This window comes from Cervus elaphus, chromosome 10 (genome assembly GCF_910594005.1).
Source record: "Cervus elaphus chromosome 10, mCerEla1.1, whole genome shotgun sequence".
In the NCBI taxonomy this organism is placed as follows: domain Eukaryota; kingdom Metazoa; phylum Chordata; class Mammalia; order Artiodactyla; family Cervidae; genus Cervus; species Cervus elaphus.
The window spans coordinates 35,727,735-35,750,975 of NC_057824.1; the positions used below are offsets into that span (position 1 = coordinate 35,727,735).

Consider the following 23,241-nt stretch of genomic DNA (forward strand, 5'->3'; position numbering starts at 1 on the left):
AATCAGTAGATAGTAGCTATTGCTGCTATTGCTATCTTCCCCTCCTCCTCCCTCCTCTACTTTTCTGTCATCGCCGCCACCACCATCATCACCATCACCATCACTGTGGGTTGAGTACCTGCGTGCTAAGTCACTTCAATCCTGTTTGACTGTTTGCGACCCTATAGACTGTAGCTTGGCAGGCTCCTCTGTCCATGGGAAGATATCTAGGCAAAAATACTAGAGTTGCTATGCCCTCCTCCAGGGGATCTTCTTGACCCAGGGATCGAACCTGAGTCTCTTAGGTCTCCTGCATTGGCAGATGGGTTCATTACCACCGGTGCCTCCTGGGAACCCCTACCTACTGTGCGTTAAGCAAAACTGACCTGTTATCATTAAAGAATTTCCCATTGCATGGAGTCCATCCACCAGCTCTCCCGGGAGCTTCATTGATCATACCATTAATCCTCTCGTCCTCCCACAGATATGATATTTCAGGGAGTGATTGATGGGTGTGTGTGTGTGTACGTGGGGGAGGGTGGGCTTGTGCCTGACTCTGGGGACACGGTGCTTTGTTATGCAGAATAGCTTGCCTGTCATCCCACTACGAGCCCCTTCCTTGAAAAGTTCCAGGCTATTTTTGAAGCCTTCATGCCTCACATGTTCCTTTCTCCATCATGTCAATGCCAGTACGGAAACATCGGAACCTTTTGGCAGAATGTAAAGCAAAAGAGATTTCAAAGTGCATGGAGGATGAGTGTTGCTCAGATGACAGGGTATTAAGACATGACAAGAATGCTGAGTTTCCAGACTGCAGCAGCTTGTGCGTTTGTATTTAGCCCTCGTTGGATTTCTTGGGAAATCAGCGGAGGTGCCAAAGGCTAACGTCATCTCTAAGAAGGCACCAAAGGGTAGAAACACCCGCTGACATTCCGCTCCCCCCCCCCACCATAAATACACTCCGAAAGATCAGGAAAGGATGCCAGAATGAGTGGGTGGTTGCCCCGGGCAACTCCAGGCTCCGGGCCACAGGGCGCTGTGGGTGAAGCAGCTGGCAATGGAGGGAAGCCCGGGAGCACCGATGCCCCCAAAGCTTTGCTGCTGATGCAAAGCCCAAAACCACACTGGAGTCTCCTGGTGTGCAGCGAATACGTGCATCTAAGCGTGAAGGCGCCAAACCCTCACCGTTTACACACTGTGTTAGAAATGTCATGTTTTATTTACCCTCCCTGTTCTTTCCTGAAGGGTAGGGAATGACTTTGGGGACAGGTAGACCTGAGTTTCAGTCCCTTCTTTACCTCTTGCACGCATGCTAAGTTGCTCTGGTCGTGTCCGACTCTTTGCAACCCTACAAACTGTAGCCCACCAGGCTCCTCTGTCCATGGGATTCTCCAGGCAAGAATACTGGAGTGAGTTGCCATGCCCTTCTCCAGGGGATCTTCCTGACCCAGGGATCGAACCCATGTCTCCTGCATTGGCAGGTGGGTTCTTTACCTCAAGCACTGCCTGGGAAGCCCTCTGTGCCTCGTACTAGCTCTTTAGTCTTTGGCAAGTGGCTTTAAGATTCTCGTGCTCTGTGACATCCTAGAGGGGTGGGTTGGGGGGTGGGAGGGAGCTTCAAGAGGAAGGGGATATACATATAGTCATGACTGATTCGCTTTGTTGTATGGCAGACACCAACACAACGTTGTAAAGCAATTATCCTCTGATTAAAATAAAATAAATTAAAAAAGAAAAAGATTCCTGGAGTCTTTCTGAACCACTGTTTCTTCATTTGAAAAGAATTGTTGCGGCCCTTATGGGGTTAGAGATCCTGGTGTCACAGGGTCCCTGGAACTCAAAACAGTTTGGTGGGACTGCCCTGTTATGTTCAGTGCTCAGATAGTCCCAGGGGGATGAGTAGACCTCCTTCCACAAATGGGGAGACTCAGGCGGTGAGTACCTTGTCCATACCACTCACCCCAGGGTGAGCAGTGGTGCCCGAGTCTTTGGGCCCTCCTCGGAGGGACGCAGTATGGAGTAGTGGTTAGGGCTTACCTCCCCTCTGGAGTCGCTTGGGCAGGTTTTCCAAGCCTAGTAAGTCTCCCTTTTTCTGTCTGTGAAGTGGGGATAATCATAGGCCTGCTTTCTATGGCTGTCGTGAGGGTTACATGAGATAACCATATAAGCACTCAGCCCGTGCTTGGGAGATGGTAAGCGCTCAGTACAGTCCTGTTGTTACTGTTAGCAGGATTGCTGGTGGTTGTTGCAGTTGTGGTAATAACAGCAGTAATGATAGTGTGGTCCCGTTGGTTTGTGAGTGTTGGCCTCTGGCAGCGTTGCAAATCTTTGTCCTTCTTCTCCCTTCCTCTGAGCACAGACAGTGTCTAATTACTCTCCACGTGATCCTTTTTCTAGGGCCGCTATTGTCCACCCTTCTCTCCCCTGCCCTGTGCCTGGGGAGGTAGACCTCTGTGGGCCGCATCTCCTGGGCTCTCCTGCTGACAGCCTTTGTCCCGAGTTGGGCCAATGGGAGGTGGAAGCCAGAGGCTAAAGGGCTGGATGCGGGAGGTTTGGGGTTCTTTCCACGCTCATCTCCCTCCCTCCATCTCTGCCGTCCTCCTGCAGTGACAGCTCCTGGCCGGCGGTCCTTCTTCCTTGATTCAGCTCTCACTGGGCTCTTGTTACCCTGTTTCTTTAGATTATACCTGAAGCCCTAGGTTGTGGTAACAATTTTCCACAGTTTTTAGTGTTTTAATTGAATATCTAGAGTGAATTCTATTTCCCACAGAGACTCCAAGAGACCTATAAACCTATTAAAAAATAATGTATTGAATTGTTTTCATTCTAAAAATTGAAGTGGTACAATCATTTTGGAAAAAGTGGCGGTATCTTATACAGTTAAACATCAAGTTACTATATGACACAGCAGTTCCATTCTTAGGTATTTACCAAGATAGGTTAAATTATATGCCCACACAAAGACGTGCAAATGAATATTTATAGCAGTTTTATTCATAATAGCCAGAAGCTGGAGGAAAAAAATCCCCCAAACAGCAATCAACAGATGAACAAATAAACAAACTGGGGAATAACTGTGTAAGAGAATATTACTCAGGAATAAAAATGAACTAACTACTGATATTGACAACTGCATTATTAATCATTAATAATCAAAACATTATTCAGAGTGAAAGAAGGCAGGCACAAAATAGTTTATACTGTGTGGTCCCATTAATCTGTGCTAACAGAGAGCAGATAGATGGCTGTGAAGGGCAGCGTCTGGGGTGAGGGGTTTAATTGTAAACAGGAACTTTTGGGATGATTCAGATGTTCTGTCTCTGACTGTGGGTTTACATGGGTGTAATACATCTGCTAGGCATCGCTGGTGGCTCAGACAGTAAACAGTTCCCCTGCCAATGCAGGAGACCCGAGTTTGATCCCTGGGTCAGAAAGATCCCCTGGAGAAGGAAATAACCCACTCCAGTATTCTTGCCTGGGAAATCCATGGACAGAGGAGCCTGGTGGGCTACAGTCCTGGGGTCGCAAAAGAGTCAGACATGAATTAGCAACTAAACAACAACATGTATATTCATGGACCTGTTTCTGAATTCTCTCTTCTGTTCAGTTGGTCTGTTTGTCTATCCTTACACCATACCAGGCTGTCTCATCATTGCAGAGTTATAATAGTACTTGATATATGGTGCTCTAAGTCCTTAAGCTTTCTTCTTCCTCAGGCATCCTTGGTTCTCTGCATTTCTATATAAATATTAGACCCAGCATATTCATTTTTACACACACATGTGCATATGTGTGTGTGAAATGCAAATGTGTATGCAAATGTGTGTGAAATGCAAATGTGTATGCAAAATGCACTAAGATTCTGACTGAGATTGCATGGTATATATAGGTCAGTTTGAGAACAAGTGACATCTTTACAATACTGAGCCTTTGATCCATGAACATGGTATATATAGATTAATTTCTCCCAATATTTTACAGTTTCTGTGCAGATTTATTTCACACAGTTCTTTAGATGTATCCCTAGGTATAATGATACTATTGTGTAACTTATTTTTTAAATGTTTGTTGCTGGTGTATAGGGCTTCCCTGGTGGCTCAGTGGTAAAGAATCCATCTGCCAATTCTGGAGACCTGGGTTTGATCCCTGGGTGAGGAAGATCTCCTGATGAAGGAAATGGCCACTCACTCCGGTATTCTTGCCTGGGAAATCCCATGGACAGAGGAGCCTGGTGGGCTACAGTCCATGGGGTTGCAAAGAGTTGGATACTATTTAGTGACCCAACAAGACATGATAAGGGAGGGAAAATTTGAGGGCCGTAATTTCTTGCTTCATGGTATTGGACTTAAATGAGTGGAAATGTATTTCTGTGTGATAATTTAAGCTTCGATATAAGTTTGCTTAATTCTTTGTCTAGTGAAAAAGCCCCTAACCTCATGAAGTTGATTAAATTCTGCATTTGCTTTATCATTTAAACATATTAGGGAAATAAAGTATTATAAAAAGAAGATCAAGACCTCAAAGTCCTTACAGCCAGAGATCACTCCCACCACCAACATTTCACATGTAATGTGTTTTCTTCCAGTTTTTTTCTGTACTTAGATTTTCCACCCTCAGTGGTCTTATTCAAATAAAAAGGAAAGCAAGTGGAAAGTCTCCATCCTGTGGCATTTTTGTTATGACTTTACTTGTCTCAGGCACCTAGAGTGATGGTGAGAAGCTTGTGTCCTATATCCCAAATATACTGGAAGGAAATGGAAATGTTTGGTCTGCTGAAGGAGACAGATTGGGGAAATGGGTGGAATGGGGGCATGGTCTTTGGCTTCAAATCTTAACCAATCAGTCAGTTAAATATTATTGAGCTTTTTTCATGAGCCCATACTAGGAGTGCAGAGGTGAATAAAGCATGTGGTTTCTCTGCTTGAATGGAGTTAGTCTGGGAGGGAAAGGTATTATTATTAATAGTGATGATAACAATGACAATGGCAGTCACTAATATTTATTTATTATGAACCTACTATGTGCCAGGCACTAAGGCTTAATTTTTCTGTTCGAGTTTTTAATATGTTGTTCCATTTAATCTACCAGTAGTCTTTGAGTAGGTACTCTTTCTAATCCTCATTTTATTATTGAAAAGAATAAAGTGGCTTAGAAAGTTTCAAACGGGATTGTACAGTAAGCAGATTAAACCTAGGCTAGCAGGTCAGGAAGACTCTGAGGAAATGACATTTCACGTGCGATCTGAAGGATGACAGACATCAGAGAAAAACGATGCCGGCTTCAGAGAACATAGACAGGGGCTGTTTTTTTCACGGAGGGAAGTAGGCTGGTTTTGAGTGATAATTTGGGGTCAGATTGGGCAGAATTGGTGACCGGAAGTGAGTAGTGATGCTGAGGGGAGTCAAGGGTGGCTCCTAGGGTGAGTGAGAGGAAACATCAGAAGTAAGGCAGAAGTTTAAGTAGCATTTAAATTCTAACCAAAGCTCTTGATTATTTTCCCGCTGTGTCAAAAATACAAACACTACATTCAGATAGTATCAACATAATTTTTTTTTCTGTGAACACTGATGAACTTCTGAAAATTTGAAAAACCTTGATTTTATAACCTTTAGCTAATTCTTTTTAAAATCTTTATTATTTGTTTGGGTGCGCTGGGTCTTCGTTGCACCATGAGAATTCTTAAGCATGTGGGATCTAGTTCCCCTACCAAAGATTGAACCAGGGCCTCCTGTACTGGGATGTGGAATCTTAGCCACTGGACCACTGGGGAAATCCTGTTTAGTTAATTCTCTAAGGTTGGGTTCAGAGGTGAAGTGCTATAAGTGTCTAATGTAAAGAACTACAAATGTACCCCTGAAATAGAGCAGTGTGTTTCCTCAACACACTTGTTTCTAGTGTGGAACTGATACAAGGTGGACGCAAATGGAGACTAAAGTAGTTGAAAAACCAAGCATTTTCCTAAAATTCCCTCTTTACTTCCCCCAGATCTTTGATGAGGTAGGATACTGTTAGTTGAATGTTCAGCTTTCCAGGTGACACAGTGGTAAAGAATCTGCCTGTCAATGCAGGAGACTCAAGAGATGCAGTTTTTCCCCTGGGTTGTAAAGATCTCCTGGAGAAGGAAATGACAACCTACTCCAGTATTCTTGCCTGCAGAATCCTGTGGACAAAGGAGCCTGGTGGCCTACAGTCCTTGGGGTCCCAAAGAGTCGGACGTGACTGAACATGCACACATTTGAATATTCAGATCCCTTTTGTAGAGTCGGGAAAGCATAAATAAAAAGTGGGGATGGAGACAAGGGACTTAGTTTTTTGGATATATATAGCTTCACTGTTACCTATGCTAAAGTTGTAAAGAAAAATATATCAGTATGCTTGGGAAAAATTCGTCTCTATGGATATCTTACTTTATATGAATTCAAACTTGTCTAGTAACAGGGTGAAGGAGAAGGAATGTAACTGCTATTAATTTTAAAAATTGGCTACTACATATTTTTCTAAGACTTTAGGATGTAGTTGTCATTTCCTCTAAAGTACATATTCCATCATGTTTAATAAATTGTTTTATAAAAAAACAAACAACAGGAAATGAGGCAGAAGAACAAGGATTTGGTTTGGAGCATTTTCAGTTTGAGATCCAAATGGTGGTACTTAGCAAGGAGGGGAGGGCTCTGGACTGAGAGGTTCAATTGGGAGCCACCAGCAAGAACAAAGTTATGAAGTTTGTAGACTGACAAGGTGGCCTGCGGGGAGAGTGTTCACAGGGAATAGACCAGTACCTGGGAGAGAGCTTTGAGGAATTCCAGTAGCTTAACGGCAGGCGGGGGGACAGGAGGAGGAGCCAGGGAGAGGTAGGAGATGCCCTGAGGGCAGGATGGGGAGGTTACAGGGAAGCAGAGTTCTGTGCAGTCTAAAGGACTTTCTAGTATCAGAGTTGTCCTTAGGAGGTGGAGCGCTCCTTGTCCTGCAATGAAATGGGAAGCCCAGGGACATTGCAGAAAGAGGTGGGGTCAGATGTCTTTGAATTGGCCAGAGTTTTTTGGTTCTTTGTAAGCAACAATTGAATGTAGGTGTCTTAAAAACCAAGTGGAGTGCTCGCTTCGGCAGCACATATACTAAAATTGGAACGATACAGAGAAGATTAGCATGGCCCCTGCGCAAGGATGACACGCAAATTCGTGAAGCGTTCCATATTTTTTAAAAGAAAAAAAAAAAACAAAACCAAGTGGAAGGGTATGGAGTTCTACATTCATGTCACAGCCAGGCTTTAGAAAGAACAGGGTCCAGAGTGGCTCTTGGCTCTAGGTGGCAGGAACTCAGGGGCCACCTTCTTATGGCAGTACTACTGATTCAAGAATCAAATTCCCAGGAGAACGAGTGTGATTGGCTGATTTGGGGTCACATGCCACTCCTGGCCACGGGGAGAGCTGGGCACCTTGATTGACAGCACCACCAAGACTAGACATCATGGAGCCAGGCTGGTTTCCCAAAGGAAAGTCAAGATGCCACTTTTACCATAAGGGAGAGTGGCTACTGTGCAGGCAAAACCCACAGATGCCCACTGTAAACTCCACAGCCCCGCCTTGGATTGGATGATATTGTGATGTTCCCATAACAGGCCCTGCCTTCTTGCAGAGCTGTTGCTACTGTTTTGCCTGCTAGAGGATTAAGTTTCTCTGTTTGCTTTTTAGAGTAAGTATGGGGACTGGGATTGACATGAATTTATCTCTGGGCTTCAAGCCACTAGCTCTGGAGGCTCAGTTTGGCAGATAAGACTCATGTTATTTCTTGACATGACAGTCAAGAAAAGACTTGGCCTTGTGGCTATATGGCCCCTCCTTCGTGAGCAAGGCTAGGAGCTGGTAGTAGACAGATGGTGTAAATCTCTGTTGCATCAGTGAGGTGGGTGTGGCCATCCTACAGGCACTTACTAAAAAGAAGCCCAAGTAACTGGCATCTGTGGATACAGGAGACCTGTCAAATCTTATACCTTCCAGCACTTTCTCTTACCTGAGCAAGCTTCTAAGTGCAGCCATCCTTGTAGGACTGCAGTATTTAGAGGATAATGGGCTTCCGTGATGGCTCAGTGGGTAAAGAATCTGCCTGCAATGCAGGAGACACAAGCAGACATGAGTTCGACCCCCGGGTCGGGAAGATCTCCTGGAGGAGGGCATGGCAACCCACTCCAGTATCCTGGAAAATCCTATGGACAGAGGTGTCTTACGGGCTACAGTTCATGGGATTGTAAAGTATCGGACATGACTGAGCAACTAACACTATTTAGAGGATAAGGGGAGGATGAAACCCTGTATCACAGCTTTCCTCAGTTCACCAACATGGACTGATCCACCTGCGTGTTCTTAATATCAACTCCCTAAATAAAAAGGAAAAGAGATATATCTACAGGAACACATGAAACACAGGAGGAAAGAGGGGCCCTCACTGTCCACCCTCCAACTTCTCATCCTTGGTTTATTAGTCGTAAGTTCTTGATCTCAAGAACCACAAACCCAATTCAAGTTGGTTTAGACAAAGAGGGATTTGTTGACATGTACAAAAAAGTCGAGGGGTTCTCCCTTCAGGCGTGGTTGGATCCAGGTGCTCCTGTGTGGTTATCAGATATCTCTTGGCTCTGTTTTTCTCCTTGTTGGCTTCATTCTTAGAAAAGCTTTTCCTTTGTGGTAATAAAGATGGCAGTATGCATACATGTGAGCTCCGTTGCTCCAGTCGTGTCTGACTCTTTGTGATCCTGTGGACTGTAGCTAGCCAGGCTCCTCTGTCCATAGGGATTCTCCAGGCAGGAATATTGGAGTGGGTTGCCATGCCCTCCTCCAGGAGATCTTCCTGACCCGGGGATCGAACTCACATCTGCCTATGTCTCCTGCATTGCAGGTGGATTCTTTACCCACTGAGCCACCTGGGAAGCCCAAAGATGGCAGATGCAGACTTACTCCCCACCCAACTTAGCAGTACTCCTGGAAAATAAATCCTTTTTCCTAAAAATTCTAGCAAGAGTCCTAAAGCTGATTCTCACTGGGTGGCTGAGACACATGCCCATCCCTGAATCCACACTGTGGCTGGGGTCCTGGGTCCCCCTGGCATCCAGGAGAGGGGAGGGCATCCTTAGCCAGCTCATGGAAACTGGGGGTCTGATACCCCAAATAGAAGCAGAGAGGATGGATGCTGGTTGGGCATGTTCACCACACTTGGTTTCGGGACGAGCTCTTCTCCTGGTCCTCCTGATGTGAGAGCTCTAGGGCGGGATGTGTCTGGTGAACAAGGGATGTTGATGTTTCCTCTTAGGCCATGGCTTTTTTACCTTGCTGCCCCCGCCTTTGAGGCATGATCAAAGCTGGGAGGCCATGGGGTCAAGAGCAGTCTCCATTTGTTATCCAAACAAGCAGGATATTCCCAGCAGTTGTCCTGCCCAGGTGCCTTCTCCCCAGGGTTATAGCAGAAGGTGGTAGCAGTGGGGGAGGGGGGACTTTCTTCTCATAGGTTTGTTTACTTCTGAGTCCTATCCTTTACCTCTTGTTGGCTCCACTGCTTTGTCTGGCTTAGTTAAATAAGTCTGGTAATGTTGTGAACGAAAGCATTCCTTTCCTGCAATTGCTGACCCTTGCAAGGCTCTTGCTGTGTAGTGCCAGGCTGCTGCTAAAGAAATGACGTTTGCTCTTGCTTCCATCTCTTATGGGAGGAAATCACCATCATTAGAACTCTGTGAATTCCCTTTAACGCTGGGTAAATGGTCGGCAGCCCATATGATGGAGTAAGATGCAGTTGTGGAGACAGGATGAGGTCACTGTCTACATGTTGAGATGGCATAGGCCTCCAGATGTGTTAGTTTGGGAAAAAGCATGAGGAGAGCATGCAGATCAGCAATGCTCTGCACCATTGGAATAACCTGTTCCTAGCCTCTCTGTGTGTGCTCAGTCATTTAGTCGTGTCTGACTCTTTGCAACCCCATGGACTCCCCACGGAGCCCACCAGGCTCCTCTGTCCATGGAATTCTCCAGGCAAGAATACTGGAGTGGGTTGCCATTTCCTCCACCAGGGGATCTTCCCGACCCAGGGATTGAACCTGCGTCTCTTGCATTGGCAGGTGGATTTGTTACCACTAGGGCCACCTGGGAAGCCCTCCCAGCTTCTCCAGTCTTCCTCCCAATAAACCAGAATCTCTGGAGGTGGAACTTGAGCCCTGTTTTGTTTTGAAAGCTCCAAGTGGCTGAGCGTGCAGCCCGGGCTGAGAACCAAGGGTGTAGTCTTATAATCGTATGGATGAAACTAAAGGGGCATAGATGAAACCAAAGAGGAAGTAGAGAATTATACTCCACATTTAGGCAGGGACTCATCTGTGCTCACACACTTGCAGAGAATATCACTAGAAGACAGATAAGAAATGAGAAAGAGTAGTTCCCTCTGGTAATGGGGTAGAGCCTTGACTCTCAAACGTATGCTCATCAGTAATGTTCGAATGTTAAGCCTTAAGCATGAAAAACAGTTTAAAAAAGAAATCCTAACTGCGCACCCAAGGCCGGCCAGGCAGGCCTGGGAGATGACTCTGAGCTCACGCAGCTTGACTGTGCTGGGACCAGACGTGCCCACAGACGTGCACAAACCACCCACCACCCCAGCCACAGCTGCCTTCCTCTTGACTCAGCTGTTGAGAGTGACTTCTTGAGTGAGAGAGGTGACCAAAAGCCCAGTCATTCATTTATTCATTCATTGTCAATGTACTCATTCATGTTTTTATTAAGAATCAGATACGGGGTATCTGATGTGCCAAGCACAGGAATCTGGTCTCATCCTCATGACTATACATCGAAGTGAAAGTGAAAGTGTCAGTCGCTTAGTCGTGTCTGCCTCTTTGCGACCCCATGGACGGTAGCCTGCCAGGCTCCTCTGTCCATGGGATTCTCCAGGCAAGAATATTGGAGTGGGTTGCCATTCCCTCCTCCAGGCAATCTTCCTGATCCAGGGATCGAACCAGTAGTTGATCTTGTCCCCATTCTGTGGTTGGGAATATTTGAGCTCAGAGATAATGTGTAACCAAGGTGATAATCGAATCAGGAAGACTAGCTAAAACAGAGATTGTGAACTGGCAGGACTCAGATGTCTCTGGATGGTTAGCATGGAGTTTTCAAAAAATCCCATCTGGCAACACTGGACCAGTGCTCCCAGGGCCATTGCTGGACAGAGTTGAGTATCCCAGGGATGGGCATGTGCTGTCCAGTTCATCCCAGCTGCCCTTCTCTGCTGTATTACACCAGACTGGCTTCACTCAGTCACATAGCCTGGCGTCTGTAGGGTTTTAAGTTTATAACCCTTGCAATAAAGTAGGTGCATGTGGGCCAAGTCCCTTCAGTTATGTCTGACTGTTTGTGACCCTATGGACTGTAGCTTGACAGGCTCCTCCATCCGTGGGTGTTCCTAGGCAAGAATACTGGAGTGGGTTGCCATGCCCTCCTCCAGGGGTTCTTCCTGACGCAGGGATCAAACCTGTGTCTCTTGCATTGGCAGATGGACACCTTACTGCTGAGTAAGCCCAATGGGGAGCTCACTGGGAAGCCCAGTGAAGTAGGTGGGATGATCCAACCATTACCTGTCCCCTAGGGCTCCCAAGCTGAATTATCCTGTGGAGCATATCATTTCTACTCCAATCTGGCCTTCGGTCTGCTGGTTGGAGAACTAAGCTCTCTGCCTTTAAATTTCCTCGTGGCCATCAGGGGATGGGCTGTTGGTAGTGATGTATTTATGGAACAGATTTGCACAGTGGAGAATGAGTGAAATATAGAAAAGGACAGTCATCCAGCCTGGCAGGAATGTGGGGCAGTGGAGTGAGAGGAGGTAAGAGTAGAGTTGGACGGTGGTTTCATTGTGAATGGATGCCAGCCTGTCGCATTTGAACTTTATTCTTTAGGCCAGTGCTGTCCAGTAATACTTTCTACAGTGAGTGTCCAGTACTGTAGCTTCTAGCCACATGTGACTGGTAAGCACTTGAAATGTGGTTAGTGTGAATGAAAAGCTGAAGTATTTTTTAAACAATGGATTGTTCACTTTATTTTTTAGAAACATATGTTTATTTATTTGACTGTGCCAGGTGTTAGTTGGGGCATACTGGATCTTTGATCCTCATTGTGGCATGCAGAGTCTTTAGTTGCAGCATGTAGGATCTAGTTCCCTGACCAGGGATCAAACCCAGGCCCACTCCTTTGGGAGCACGGAGTCTTAGCCACCCACTTGACCACCAAGGAGGTCCCAAGAACTGAATTTTAAATTTCATTTAATTAATTTAAATTGGCATAACCCCACATCACCTGTGGCTACCATGTTGGACAGTGCAACTTTAGACGATAAGCAGCCAGTGAATGTGTTGGAGCAGGGAGATAGTATCAAGCTGAGTTTTCAGAAGATGAATTTTTCAGGAGTATGGAGGCTGTATGGGGTGAGGGAAGTAGGCAGAAATAATAATTAATGGTGTTTAGTATATGTTAGGCACTTACTTTGTCCTCACATGATCTCATTTAACCCTCACAACAACTCTGTAAGAAAAGCACTATTATTTTTTCTATTTTATAGGCTAGGAAAACAAGACACAACAAGGTCAATGAACTTATGGTCATAGAGCGAATAAATAGTGTGGCCTGGTGTCGTGTCCAGGCAGCTTGGCTGCAGAGTTCAGACTGTAAGCCTCTCTAACCTGGAAGGAAGTAAATAAACCTTCACTGAGAACTTCCTTTGTGCCCTGATGTTGTACATTGATACACGATGTTTCATTTAGATTTCATAGCAATCACATAACACTGATGACCTTATCTCCTCTGTGATTATGGAAGCTTTGGCTCATAGAGATGAGACATCAAGTCAGGCTTATCAGTTTCGGGGGAAACCAGTTAAGGCGTCATTGCAAAATTCCATTTCTGAGTTACTGAGGGCAGTTAGGGTGGAATCAGCGGGGAGTGTACAGGAGGATATGGTATAAAAGATGTTGCGAAGGAAGAATCAGTAGGATTTAACAACTGACTGGATGGCTGGGGTGAGGAAAGCGGGGGAGGATTTCTTCTGGAACAGTGAGATGAGTGACAAACACAAATGCAGCCACGCTGTATGTATGAGCTGAGAGTGTGTGGGCTCTAGAGGAAGACAAACGTGGTTTCAAATATAAGCGTGGCCACTGACTAGCTGGATGCCCTTGGGCGAGTCATTCCTCTCTGAGCATCAGCATCCCTGTTGTTAAAGCACAGATCAAAACACCTTCCCCCTGGGGCTGTGATGGGGCTAAGCTGTAATAACCATGGGTGTGAAAGTCCTTTGCCAACTCAAGTCCATGGTCTTGTGAGTCATGCTTCTGAGTGCTAAGGAGGCTCTGTGGAGGTGGTGACCAGGCCTGTCTGCCTTTGATCATGGAGACGGTTCCAGAAAGCATGTGAGGGAGCACCACCTCATCTTGGACACTGGGCAGAATTTCATGCCTGTGAGTTGTCTTTGACCCGGGAGGAAAGAGGGATCCTGCACACCCATTGCAAAGCAACATTTGCACACTGATGCCTCCACCTCAAATGCCCCTTTCCACCAAGAACTTTGGGTGTGTGTCTCGTTTGACCTTCACAACAACTTTCTAAGAGTAGATAATGCTATCTTTCCCATTTGGAGGAGATGGGGGCTCAGAGAGGCATAGTAACTGGGCTGATGTCCTTCAGCTTGTGGGTCATAAAATAGTGGTTCAGGGGACTTCCTTGGTGGTCCAGTGGTTAAGAACGCACCTTGTAATGCAGAGGTCATGGGTTCGATCCCTGGTCAGGGAACTAAGATCCCCCATGCCATGGAGCAACTAAGCCTGCGAGTTGCAACTGCTGAGACTGTGCGTGCCAGAGCCCGAACACCACAACTATAGAGTCTGTGCATCACAACAAAAGATCCTGCATGACATCGTGAAGATCCCACATGCTGCAGCCAAGACCTCACACAGCCAAATAAGTAAATTAAAAAAAATTTTTTTTTTTTAATGGGAGTTCAAACTGAAGTTCATCTGATCCAGAGGCCTGGCCTGGAAGTCTTGCAGATGGTGCATTTCTCTTTTGAGGAATGGCTGTCTGGGGCTTCCAGAGAGAGACGAGAGCTCAGGAAGGTGCTGAAGGCCCTTCTGTCTCTTCTTCCAACACAGACATCTGCAGCAAGTGCTGGAATGTCTACCTCCAGTTCGTATGGATTCAGGGACAAAGATTGCTTCCAAAAAATGACAGTTGCCCATTTTAGACTCTAGTGAGAATAGGGTACAAGAGATGGATCGACTCCAAAGAGAGAAAAGAAAAATTGTAACGACTTAATCTAGTTTCCTCTGGATACAACAAATAAATTGCAATGGTTAGAGCTGGGCATTTGGGGGTGGGTGCAGTATGAGGCAGAGTTTGGGTCCCGTTGCTTCCTGGGGACAGATACTCCAGAGAGGTCTCTTGGGCTTTTGTCTGTAGTCTTCTGCTTCTGGGATCATCCAAGTGTTTCTGATCCTTGGCTGGCATATCAGTTTTCTATTGCTGGAATAACAGATTACCACACACTTAATGGCTTGAAATAACAGATTTATTACCTTATAGCTCTGGAGGTCAGAAGTCCGAAAATAGGTCTCACGAGGCTAACATCAAGACAGCAGGATGTCAAGCTGTCAGCTGGACGTCATTCCTTCCGGAGCCTCTGGGGACCGTCTGTTCCTTGCCTTTTCTAGCTTCTAGACACCGTCCACATTTCCTGGCGTGTGTTCGTTTCCAGCAGTGGCATCACTCCAGCCTCTGCTTTTGTAATTGTACCTCCTTCTCTGACTCTGACCCTCATACCTCCCTCTAATAAGGGTCCAGTGGCTAAGATTCCATGTTCCCAATGCAGGGGGCCTGGGTGTTCAATCTCTGGTCAGGGAAGTAGATCCCACATGCCACAACTAAGAGTTTACATGCTAAACGTAAAGATCTCACATGCCACAATCAAGATAGAAGATCCTGAATGCTGCAACTAAGACTCAGCCCAGCCAAGTAAATAAATTTTGAGGAAAAAAAAAGAAAAAAGTATTCTTTTTATAAAAGGACTCTTGTAATTGCATTAAACCCACCAGGACGTATTAGTGTTACTCGCTCAGTCATGTCTGACTCTTTGAGACCCCATGGACTGTAGCCTGCCAGGCTCCTCTGTCCATGGAATTCTCCAGGCAAGAATACTGGAGTGGGTAGCCATTCCCTTCTCTAGGGGATCTTCCAGACCCAGGGATCAAAACCAGGTCTCCTGCATTGCAGGCAGATTCTTCACTGTCTGAGCCACCATTCACACGTTCCAGGGATTAGGGCGTGGACATCTTTGGGGAGGTTGGGGGAAGACGTTATTCTACCTATAGGCCTATGACCCTCATGATTTTAATGTAACGGGAGGATTGGAGATAAATGGTGCTTGGAACGTTGATCTCTTTCTCTGCAGGAGCCAAGGAGCAGTTCCCTGCCCCTTGTTCTAAAAAATGTATTTATTTATGGCTCTGCTGGGTCTTCATTGCTGTGCTGACTTTGCTGTGGTTGCAGAGAGCGGTGGCCACTCTTTAGCTGTGGTGCATGGGCTTCTCAGAGCGGTGGCTTCTCTTGTTGCAGGGCGTGGGCTCTAGAGCACAGGCTCAGGAGCTGAGGTGTATGGGTTTAGTTGCCCTGCAGCACGTGGGATCTTCCCAGACCAGGGATCAAACTCTTGTCTCTTGCATTGGCAGGCGGATTCTTCACCACTCAGCCACCAGGGATGCCCAGCAGTTTCCCCTTTTAAAATAGGTCTTGCATGCATTCTCCCACCTGACACTCAGACATTTGCAGAGCTCATCTGGTCCATATACATTTGGGTTTGAGACTGCATCATGTAGTCCTAATAAAGCATGACTACTAGTTAGATTCAGAAGGCTATAGGCTGCAGGCTTCTAACCTCTACGGGTCATGGAGTTGTTGCATAAACCATGAAGTATCTAGGAATTCTTGGTTCTTACCAGGTACCTGTTTGAAAGCAAGACCTGGTACGTGTTTCAGCAGTTTCTGTGAATGCTGGCTCTTATTTAAGAAAAGCTAATCTTACCCTGAATTTGCCAAATAGAAATGAGGGGGTGTTTATTTGTATCACAAAAGGATTTAGTTTGTTTCTTTAAATAGCCTAAGCCCTACTCCTTTTCTTTGAAGTGTTTTAGTTAATGGGAAATTTGATTTGCAGAACTTTTCAGAAACACGCTATGTAAAGTAAATGCCTGCACTAGAAGCTCATCAACTTCCCAGCCTGTTCCCAGCTTCTCTGTAGAGCATGCTGGGGTATAGCCAAGACCCTTGGCATACTGAGTCCACCCAGGTGGAGGTAGATTGTTTATTTTCATGGCTAATTGGAAGGCTGCCAGGAGAGACCTTGTCAATGACTGATGTAGTCCTACCCTTGACCATGGTGGTAGAATGTGGAAGGCCAGCCAGGAGCTATAGCTAGCATTAAGTTGATTGGGTTTTCTTCTTTTTGTGTGACTGATAATGCCCATTCTTTGTTGATTCATTTACTGAATATTTATTTAATCAATATGTGCCAGGACATGTGGTAGACACTAGGAAGTGAGAGATGAGCTTCCCTCAAAGAGAGTAAGGATGGATAAGATCATAACTGATATTTTAGATATTCTGAAGAAGGGCTCTAGACTAAAGTAATTGCTTATCAGTGGTGTGCTGGGGGGAGAGGAACTTTCCTAAACATTTCTGGGTTAAGGGAGAAGTGAAAACTTCAGTAACAGGCCAATTAGAAACTTACAACAACGGTGGCAGTATAAAACATAGGATGTGGCCAAAGCTGTGCTTGAAAGTTTTTAGCCTTAAGATGTTAAACTTTTAATGAAGAAGGAAGGGAAGAAATTAACTGAGCAGTCAGTTCAAGAAGCTTTAAAATGAATAATGAATAACAGCAGGAGACATTTGTTGCATACTCATGGTATGTTAGCCTCAGTTCTGAGCATGGATTATCTCATTTAATTCTGACAACACTGCTGTGGTATGAATATTATTACAATTATCACCATCATTTTTCAGAAAGAAAACTGAAGTACGGGCAGATAAGATAATGTGCCCAAACATTATAGTTTGCAAATGATGAAAACAGCATCAAAACCTGGCCATCTGACTCCAGAATGCATACTTGCAACCCGATAAATAATACAAGAACAAGTACAAATAAAATAAGTAGGACAAGTAAAAGTGAAACTAACAATCAAGTAAGAAAAAGTAAAATTGAGAAATGTATTCATCATTTGCTTCTTTAAAATGAAAGAATAATAAAATGAACACTAAGGAAGATAAACGTCTGAAAAAAATAAAAAGAGAGACTCCTCAACAATATGATAGAGGAAAGCTTAAGAAAGGGCATGGCACCATCTCAGATAAGATGATGCAGTTGAAACACACGGAGAAGAACACTGTGGATAATTCCAAAGGAAAATATAAATTCCCAAACTTAGTTTGAGAAGAGCGTGAGGGAGAAACGAAGCTGGTAAAAGCTCCAAGCGGGACAGGACTCTTTGCTCGTCATCCCTTTTATTCCACATTGTTCTGGAAATTTTACATATGGACATATAAAGGGAAACACCAGAGGCATATCTATCAGGGAGGAGGAAAGAAAAATGTTATTACTGGGGATAATATGATTCTCTACCTGGAAAACTCAAAGGAAGCAACTGAAATCCCACAGCAACTCTCATGAATTTTAGAAATACTTAGAAAATAAGTATTGCTTTCCTATTTGTAAATGATAACCACTTGGCAAAATTTATTGCTTTCCTATTTGTAAATGATAACCACTTGGCAAACAAAATGGAAAAGATGTCAAAATCACAATAGCAGAGAAGTAGGACTTCTCAGATAATACTAAGTTAGATATATGTAGAACTATAGAGAAAATTGGATTTCCCAGGTGGCGCTAGTGGTAAAGAACCCAGCTGCCAATGCAGGAGACATAAGAGACATGGGTTTCATCCCTGGATTGGGAAGATCCCCTGGAGGTCATGGCAACCCACTCTAGTATTCTTGCATGGAGAATTCCATAGACAGAGGAGCCTGAAGAGCTACAGAATCCATGGGGTTGCAAAGAATCGGACACGACCAAAGCAACTTAGCACACACACACGCATAGAAAACATTAAATACTTTACTGGGAGACATAAAAATAAAATTTTAACAAGGGGGCACTCTATTCCTGATAGAAGTACTCATTGTTATGAAAGTGTCAATTATCAAAGACCCAATAAATTTTTTTCTGGGGGTGAGGGTAGGGAGCTGACTAAATACAATTCCAATAAAAATTCCATTGGTATTTTTAAAAGCTTAATAAACTGATTCTATAGTTCACTTGGAACTTGCAATGGTTGCCAAGAGAATATTGAAAATAAGGATAATGAGAGAGGACTTGCCCTGCCAAGATATAACATATTATAAAGCTACTATAATTAAATCCCGTATTGCTTTATTATAAGACAGATCAGTGGAACAAAACTGCAGGCCCAAAGACAGACCTCAGTGTATATAATTATTTAGTACATAATTAGGTTGGCATTTGAAATCAGTGATGAGGGGATGAATTATTCAATAAAAGATGCTGGCACAATTGATTACCTATTTGGGAAAAAAATGGCAAGTTAAATTCCCATGTCATTTCAGATACAAAAAAAAAAAAATTACAAATCGATGAAAGTTTAAAGTGCATATGATGCCAGATAAAAGTAAAGAGAAAAGAATGGTATTGATAGGAATTTGGATCATATGGGAAGGCCTTTTGACGTGTAGTTGGACTAAGTTTTCTCTGTCCAGTTTTTTTCTTTTGGTAGTCTGCAAGTTATTCTTGTTAGCACATTATTTAAACTTACAATGTCCTAAATGCAGTTTCTCCATACCTATTAACTCTTGAGGAATAAGACAAAGATCTTAGCATGTTGCAATTTTATAGTCTTTTTCTCATCTCGGTCTCTTAGAACTTGTTCCCCCACGCTCACCTTGCTTTTGTTTTTGTTCTTTTACCACTGTTTCATGCCTCTTTGATTAATTTTGTTGCTTTTTTTGTGGACTGTATATTCTCTATTACTTTGTGGGAAGTAAATTTTCTGAGTTCTTGTATTTTGGAAATGTCTATTTTGTTCTTTCACTTGAATGCTCATTTGGCTGTGTATGGGATTTTAGGTTCAAATGACTTTTCCTAAAACTTTGACCATGTTGCTCCACTGTATTCTATTTTTTTTAATTAAAAAAAAAAATGATTGCCACAATCAATTTAGTTAAATTTTTTAAAGATTTTTTTTTTAATGTGGACCATTTTTAAAGTCTTTATTGAATTTGTCACAGTATTGCTTCTGTCTTATGGTTTGGTATTCTGGCCGCGAGGCATATGGAATATCAGCTCCCTAACCAGAGCTCAAACTCAGAACCCTTGCCTTAGAAGGTGAACTCTTCTAAGGTGACAGTCGGAAGTGCCTCCATTGTATCCGAGAATTCAGAGTTGCAGATGAGAAATCTGATGTTAAAATTATTTTTGTTCGTTTGTCAGTAACTTTCCTGTCTTCTTTTCCTATCCCTGCTGGACACGTCCTCACAGCGATATCTGAGCTGTGGTAATTCTCACTGTTAGCCATTTTTCTTTTTATTCATATCTATTGACACTTGATAGTTTCTTTCCATTTAATGGCTCAAATCCCTCTTAATCTTTAGAGGATTTCCTTTCATTTTCTTCAATTATACCTTCTTTTCTTTCTGTTCTTTCCTGGACATCATTCTGTATAGATATTAGAATTTTGAGATCTGTTCTGCATGTTTTGAGTCATTTCTTTTTTTCTTTCTTGCTTTTTTTCTTTTTTCTTGTTTTTTTGCAGAATTCTGGGGAAATCACTCAAATTAGACTTCCAGTTTGCTAAGTTCCTCTTTGGTTGTCCTCCATTTTGTATCAGCCCAACCACTGAATTTCCAGTTTGGGCAATCGTATTTTTCATTTCCTGATCTTTGTTTTTCTTTGACTCTTAGTTTCAAAATGAAAGTAGGCTTATTTCCCTTGATATTATGTAATTAACATATACTCTTTTGTCAACATTTCAAACAATATAGATGTAAGGGATGTATAGATGTATAGTAAAAATAATCTGTAGTCCTTTTGCCCAGAGATAACCATCACTGGCATTTTTTGGCCACTGCTCATATATTACTCTCAACATTCACAGACATATAGGCGCAGAGGACTTCGCCACTCACAACAAACAAATATATGCTATTTGACACAGATGTCTTTATACAAAGCATATATTACTTACAAAATGCAATAAATAATAACAGAAAGAGGAGAAAGAAATTGACCCCTTTGGAACTCTTCTTCTTCTCTTTAGTTTTGCCATCTTGTGGAATCTTGGTTCCCTGACCAGGGATTGAACCTGAGCCCCTGGAAGTGGAAGCATGGAGTCCTAACCACTGGACTACCAGGGAATTTCCTCCAGGTTCACTAATAATCAGTCAAGACTAATGTTTTTTTCCCAACTATTACCCTTTCTGTCTCCTTTCTGTCATATTGAATTATTTTGAATTGAATCACTTTATCCATAAAGATTATAGGTTGTATCCTTAGAAGTAAGAATAACAAAAAAATCATAATACCCTTATTATATAAAAAATTATAATTCCCTAATACCAATAGCAAAAATTCCCTCATATTATCAAAAATTAATACATTCATTTTTCTGATTGTCTCATAACTATTAAAAAACTATTAGTTTATTTAAATTAGGACCCAAACAACGTCTACATATTGTATTTAGTTAATACCTTTTTAAAATCTCTTTATTATGTTCCTACTCTGCCCTGCTGTTTTCCTCCTGCAGTTTTCTATTTTTGTTTGTTTATTATTGGTGTTTTGAGCAGTTTTAGGCATATAGAAAAATTGATTGAAAATACAGTTTCTGTACATTCCCTCAATCTCATTCCCACCCTAGTTCCCCCTATTATTAACATTTGCAAGTGAAATAAATCAGAAAGAGAAAGAGAAATACCATGTTAACTCACTTGTATGTGGAATCTAAAAAAAAAAAGAAACCCAAAACCAAGAAGTGAACTTGTGGATACAGAGAATAGATTGGTGGTTGCCAGAGATTAGGGTGGGGAGCAGGTGAAATGGGTGAAAGTGGTCAAAATAAAAAAGTTCAGGGGGTGTAATAAATAGCATGGTGACTATAGTTAGCAGTACTGTAGTGTATATTTGGGCTTCCCTGGTGGCTCAATGGTAAAGAATCTGCCTGCCAATGCAGGAGACGTGTTCGATCCCTGGGTTGGGAAGATCCGCTGGAGGAGGGCATGGCAACCCGCTCAAGTATTCTTGCTGGGAAATCCCATACAGAGGGGCCCGGCGGACTCCTGTCCATGAAGTTGCAGAAGAGTCGGACACAACGACTGAGCATGCAGCGTATATTTGGAAGTCACTAAGAGAGTAAATCTTAAAAAATCTTATCACAAGAAAAAAATTTACAACCATGTGTGGTGATGGATATTGATGACTTATAGTGATGATCATTTATAAATGTACATATGGAATCATTATGTTATACACCTGAACCTAATATAAGGTTATATCAATTATATGTCAATTAAAAAATGAAGAGAACTATATTCAGTACCCTATGATAAGTCATAATGGAAAATAATATTAAAAAATGTGAAAAGATGAAATAGCATGCCTTAGAGTGTTGTTAGAAATATTAAGTGAATTAATATATGTAAAGCACTTTTAAAGAATCTTGCATTAGTGTGGTACATTTGTTACAATTGATGGACCAATATTGATACATTGTTATTAACTAAAAGCCATTGTTTATAGCTGTAGGTTCTCTAAATTAGTTGTCACTACCATGTCATCCATAGTCATCAATATAATTAGTAATTTGCAAGTTGTGGCACCAGTGTACCCCAGGAGTTTGACTTCAATAGAAGACAAGGGGCAGAAGCTGAAGGCATTGTTTATCTGATTATAAAGCCTTTGAGTATAAAGTCCAGGCCTAATGATGTCTTCCTCTCTTCCCCTCCCTTCCTGCTCCCCACTACCCCTCTCCCTTCCCTCCTACCCTCATTTTCTCTTTTACAGTCTGCTGTTTTGTCGTGCACAAGCGGTGCCATGAATTTGTCACCTTCTCCTGCCCGGGCGCTGACAAGGGCCCAGCCTCTGATGTAAGTATCGGGCACTGGTCACCTCTGTGTCCACAGTCAATGCATCCTTTTGGGTGACTGAGTACACTGAGTCAAAAAGTCAGGGTGTCACGGTCCCTCCAGCCTCTGAGACTATTTTCATCTTAATGGGAAAAAACAAAACAAAACATTTTGAGAGGGGTGCATGACTTCAAGAAACCAGTCTCTCTACTATGATTTAGCACAATGTCTTCATCTTTATGGCTGAGGCATGAGGTTGATGGGCAGAGGTTAAATCATGAACTCTTTGTCAGGGCCCAAGAATTAGGAGGAATTAAGATTTTCCTGCTCTGTTCAACCCAAAATGTGATTACTGTTGAGGGATGCGGGATGCTCCTGGGTAAAACTGGCAAATAAACTTTGTTTTGATCATTACTGCTTTATTTTAATATGGTTTGAAAAATGTATCTAGTAGTGGTTTGTCATTTATGGTGAGGATATAAAATTTCCTACCTAAGTAAAGGTGTTTAGGGTTAAACAAAGGATAGGGCTTCCCTTGTGGCTCAGCTGGTAAAGAATCCTCCCAAAATGTGGGAGACCTGGGTTTGATCCCTGGGTTGGGAAGATCCGCTGGAGAAGGGAAAGGCTACCCAGTATTCTGGCCTGGCGAATTCCATGAACTATATAGTCCATGGGGTCACAAAGAGTCAGACACAACTGAGTGCCTTTCATTTTCGCTTTCACTTTCAAAAGATAGGGACTTACCTGGCAGTCCAGTGGTTAGGAATTCACACTTGCAGTGCAAGGGGCGCCGGTTTAATCCCTGGTTGGGGAACTAAGATCCCATATGCTGTGTGGTGTGGGCAAAAATAGATAAATAAAAATTGAAAAAGATAAATTGACTTAAGGAAAATATTAAGTGAGTGACAGCCTGAGTACTATGTTTGAGTGCTCTGTGGCTAAAGTCTTGGAACACGTTTGCCTGAAGTTTGGGGTACCATGTGGATCGCCTATCCAACAGCCTTTCCTAACCCTCACCCTCTTCTTTCTGGCAAAGGCCACCTCTCAGGATAGACGTTGAAGA

General features: G+C 43.3%; 1 protein-coding gene and 1 non-coding gene across 3 annotated transcripts in view; both read left to right on the forward strand.

Annotated features, from left to right (window-relative positions):
* PRKCB (protein kinase C beta) overlaps positions 1-23,241 on the forward strand; it is a 359,558-nt gene that overhangs the window by 134,245 nt on the left and 202,072 nt on the right. For both annotated transcript variants that reach the window (XM_043914534.1, XM_043914535.1), the window contains exon 3: positions 22,117-22,199. In XM_043914534.1, coding sequence (XP_043770469.1) covers positions 22,117-22,199 — 83 coding nt within the window. The remainder of the gene's footprint in view (positions 1-22,116; positions 22,200-23,241) is intronic.
* On the forward strand, positions 7,071-7,177 carry LOC122702379. Its single transcript, XR_006343239.1, has one exon. It is a non-coding gene; the product is annotated as a U6 spliceosomal RNA (small nuclear RNA).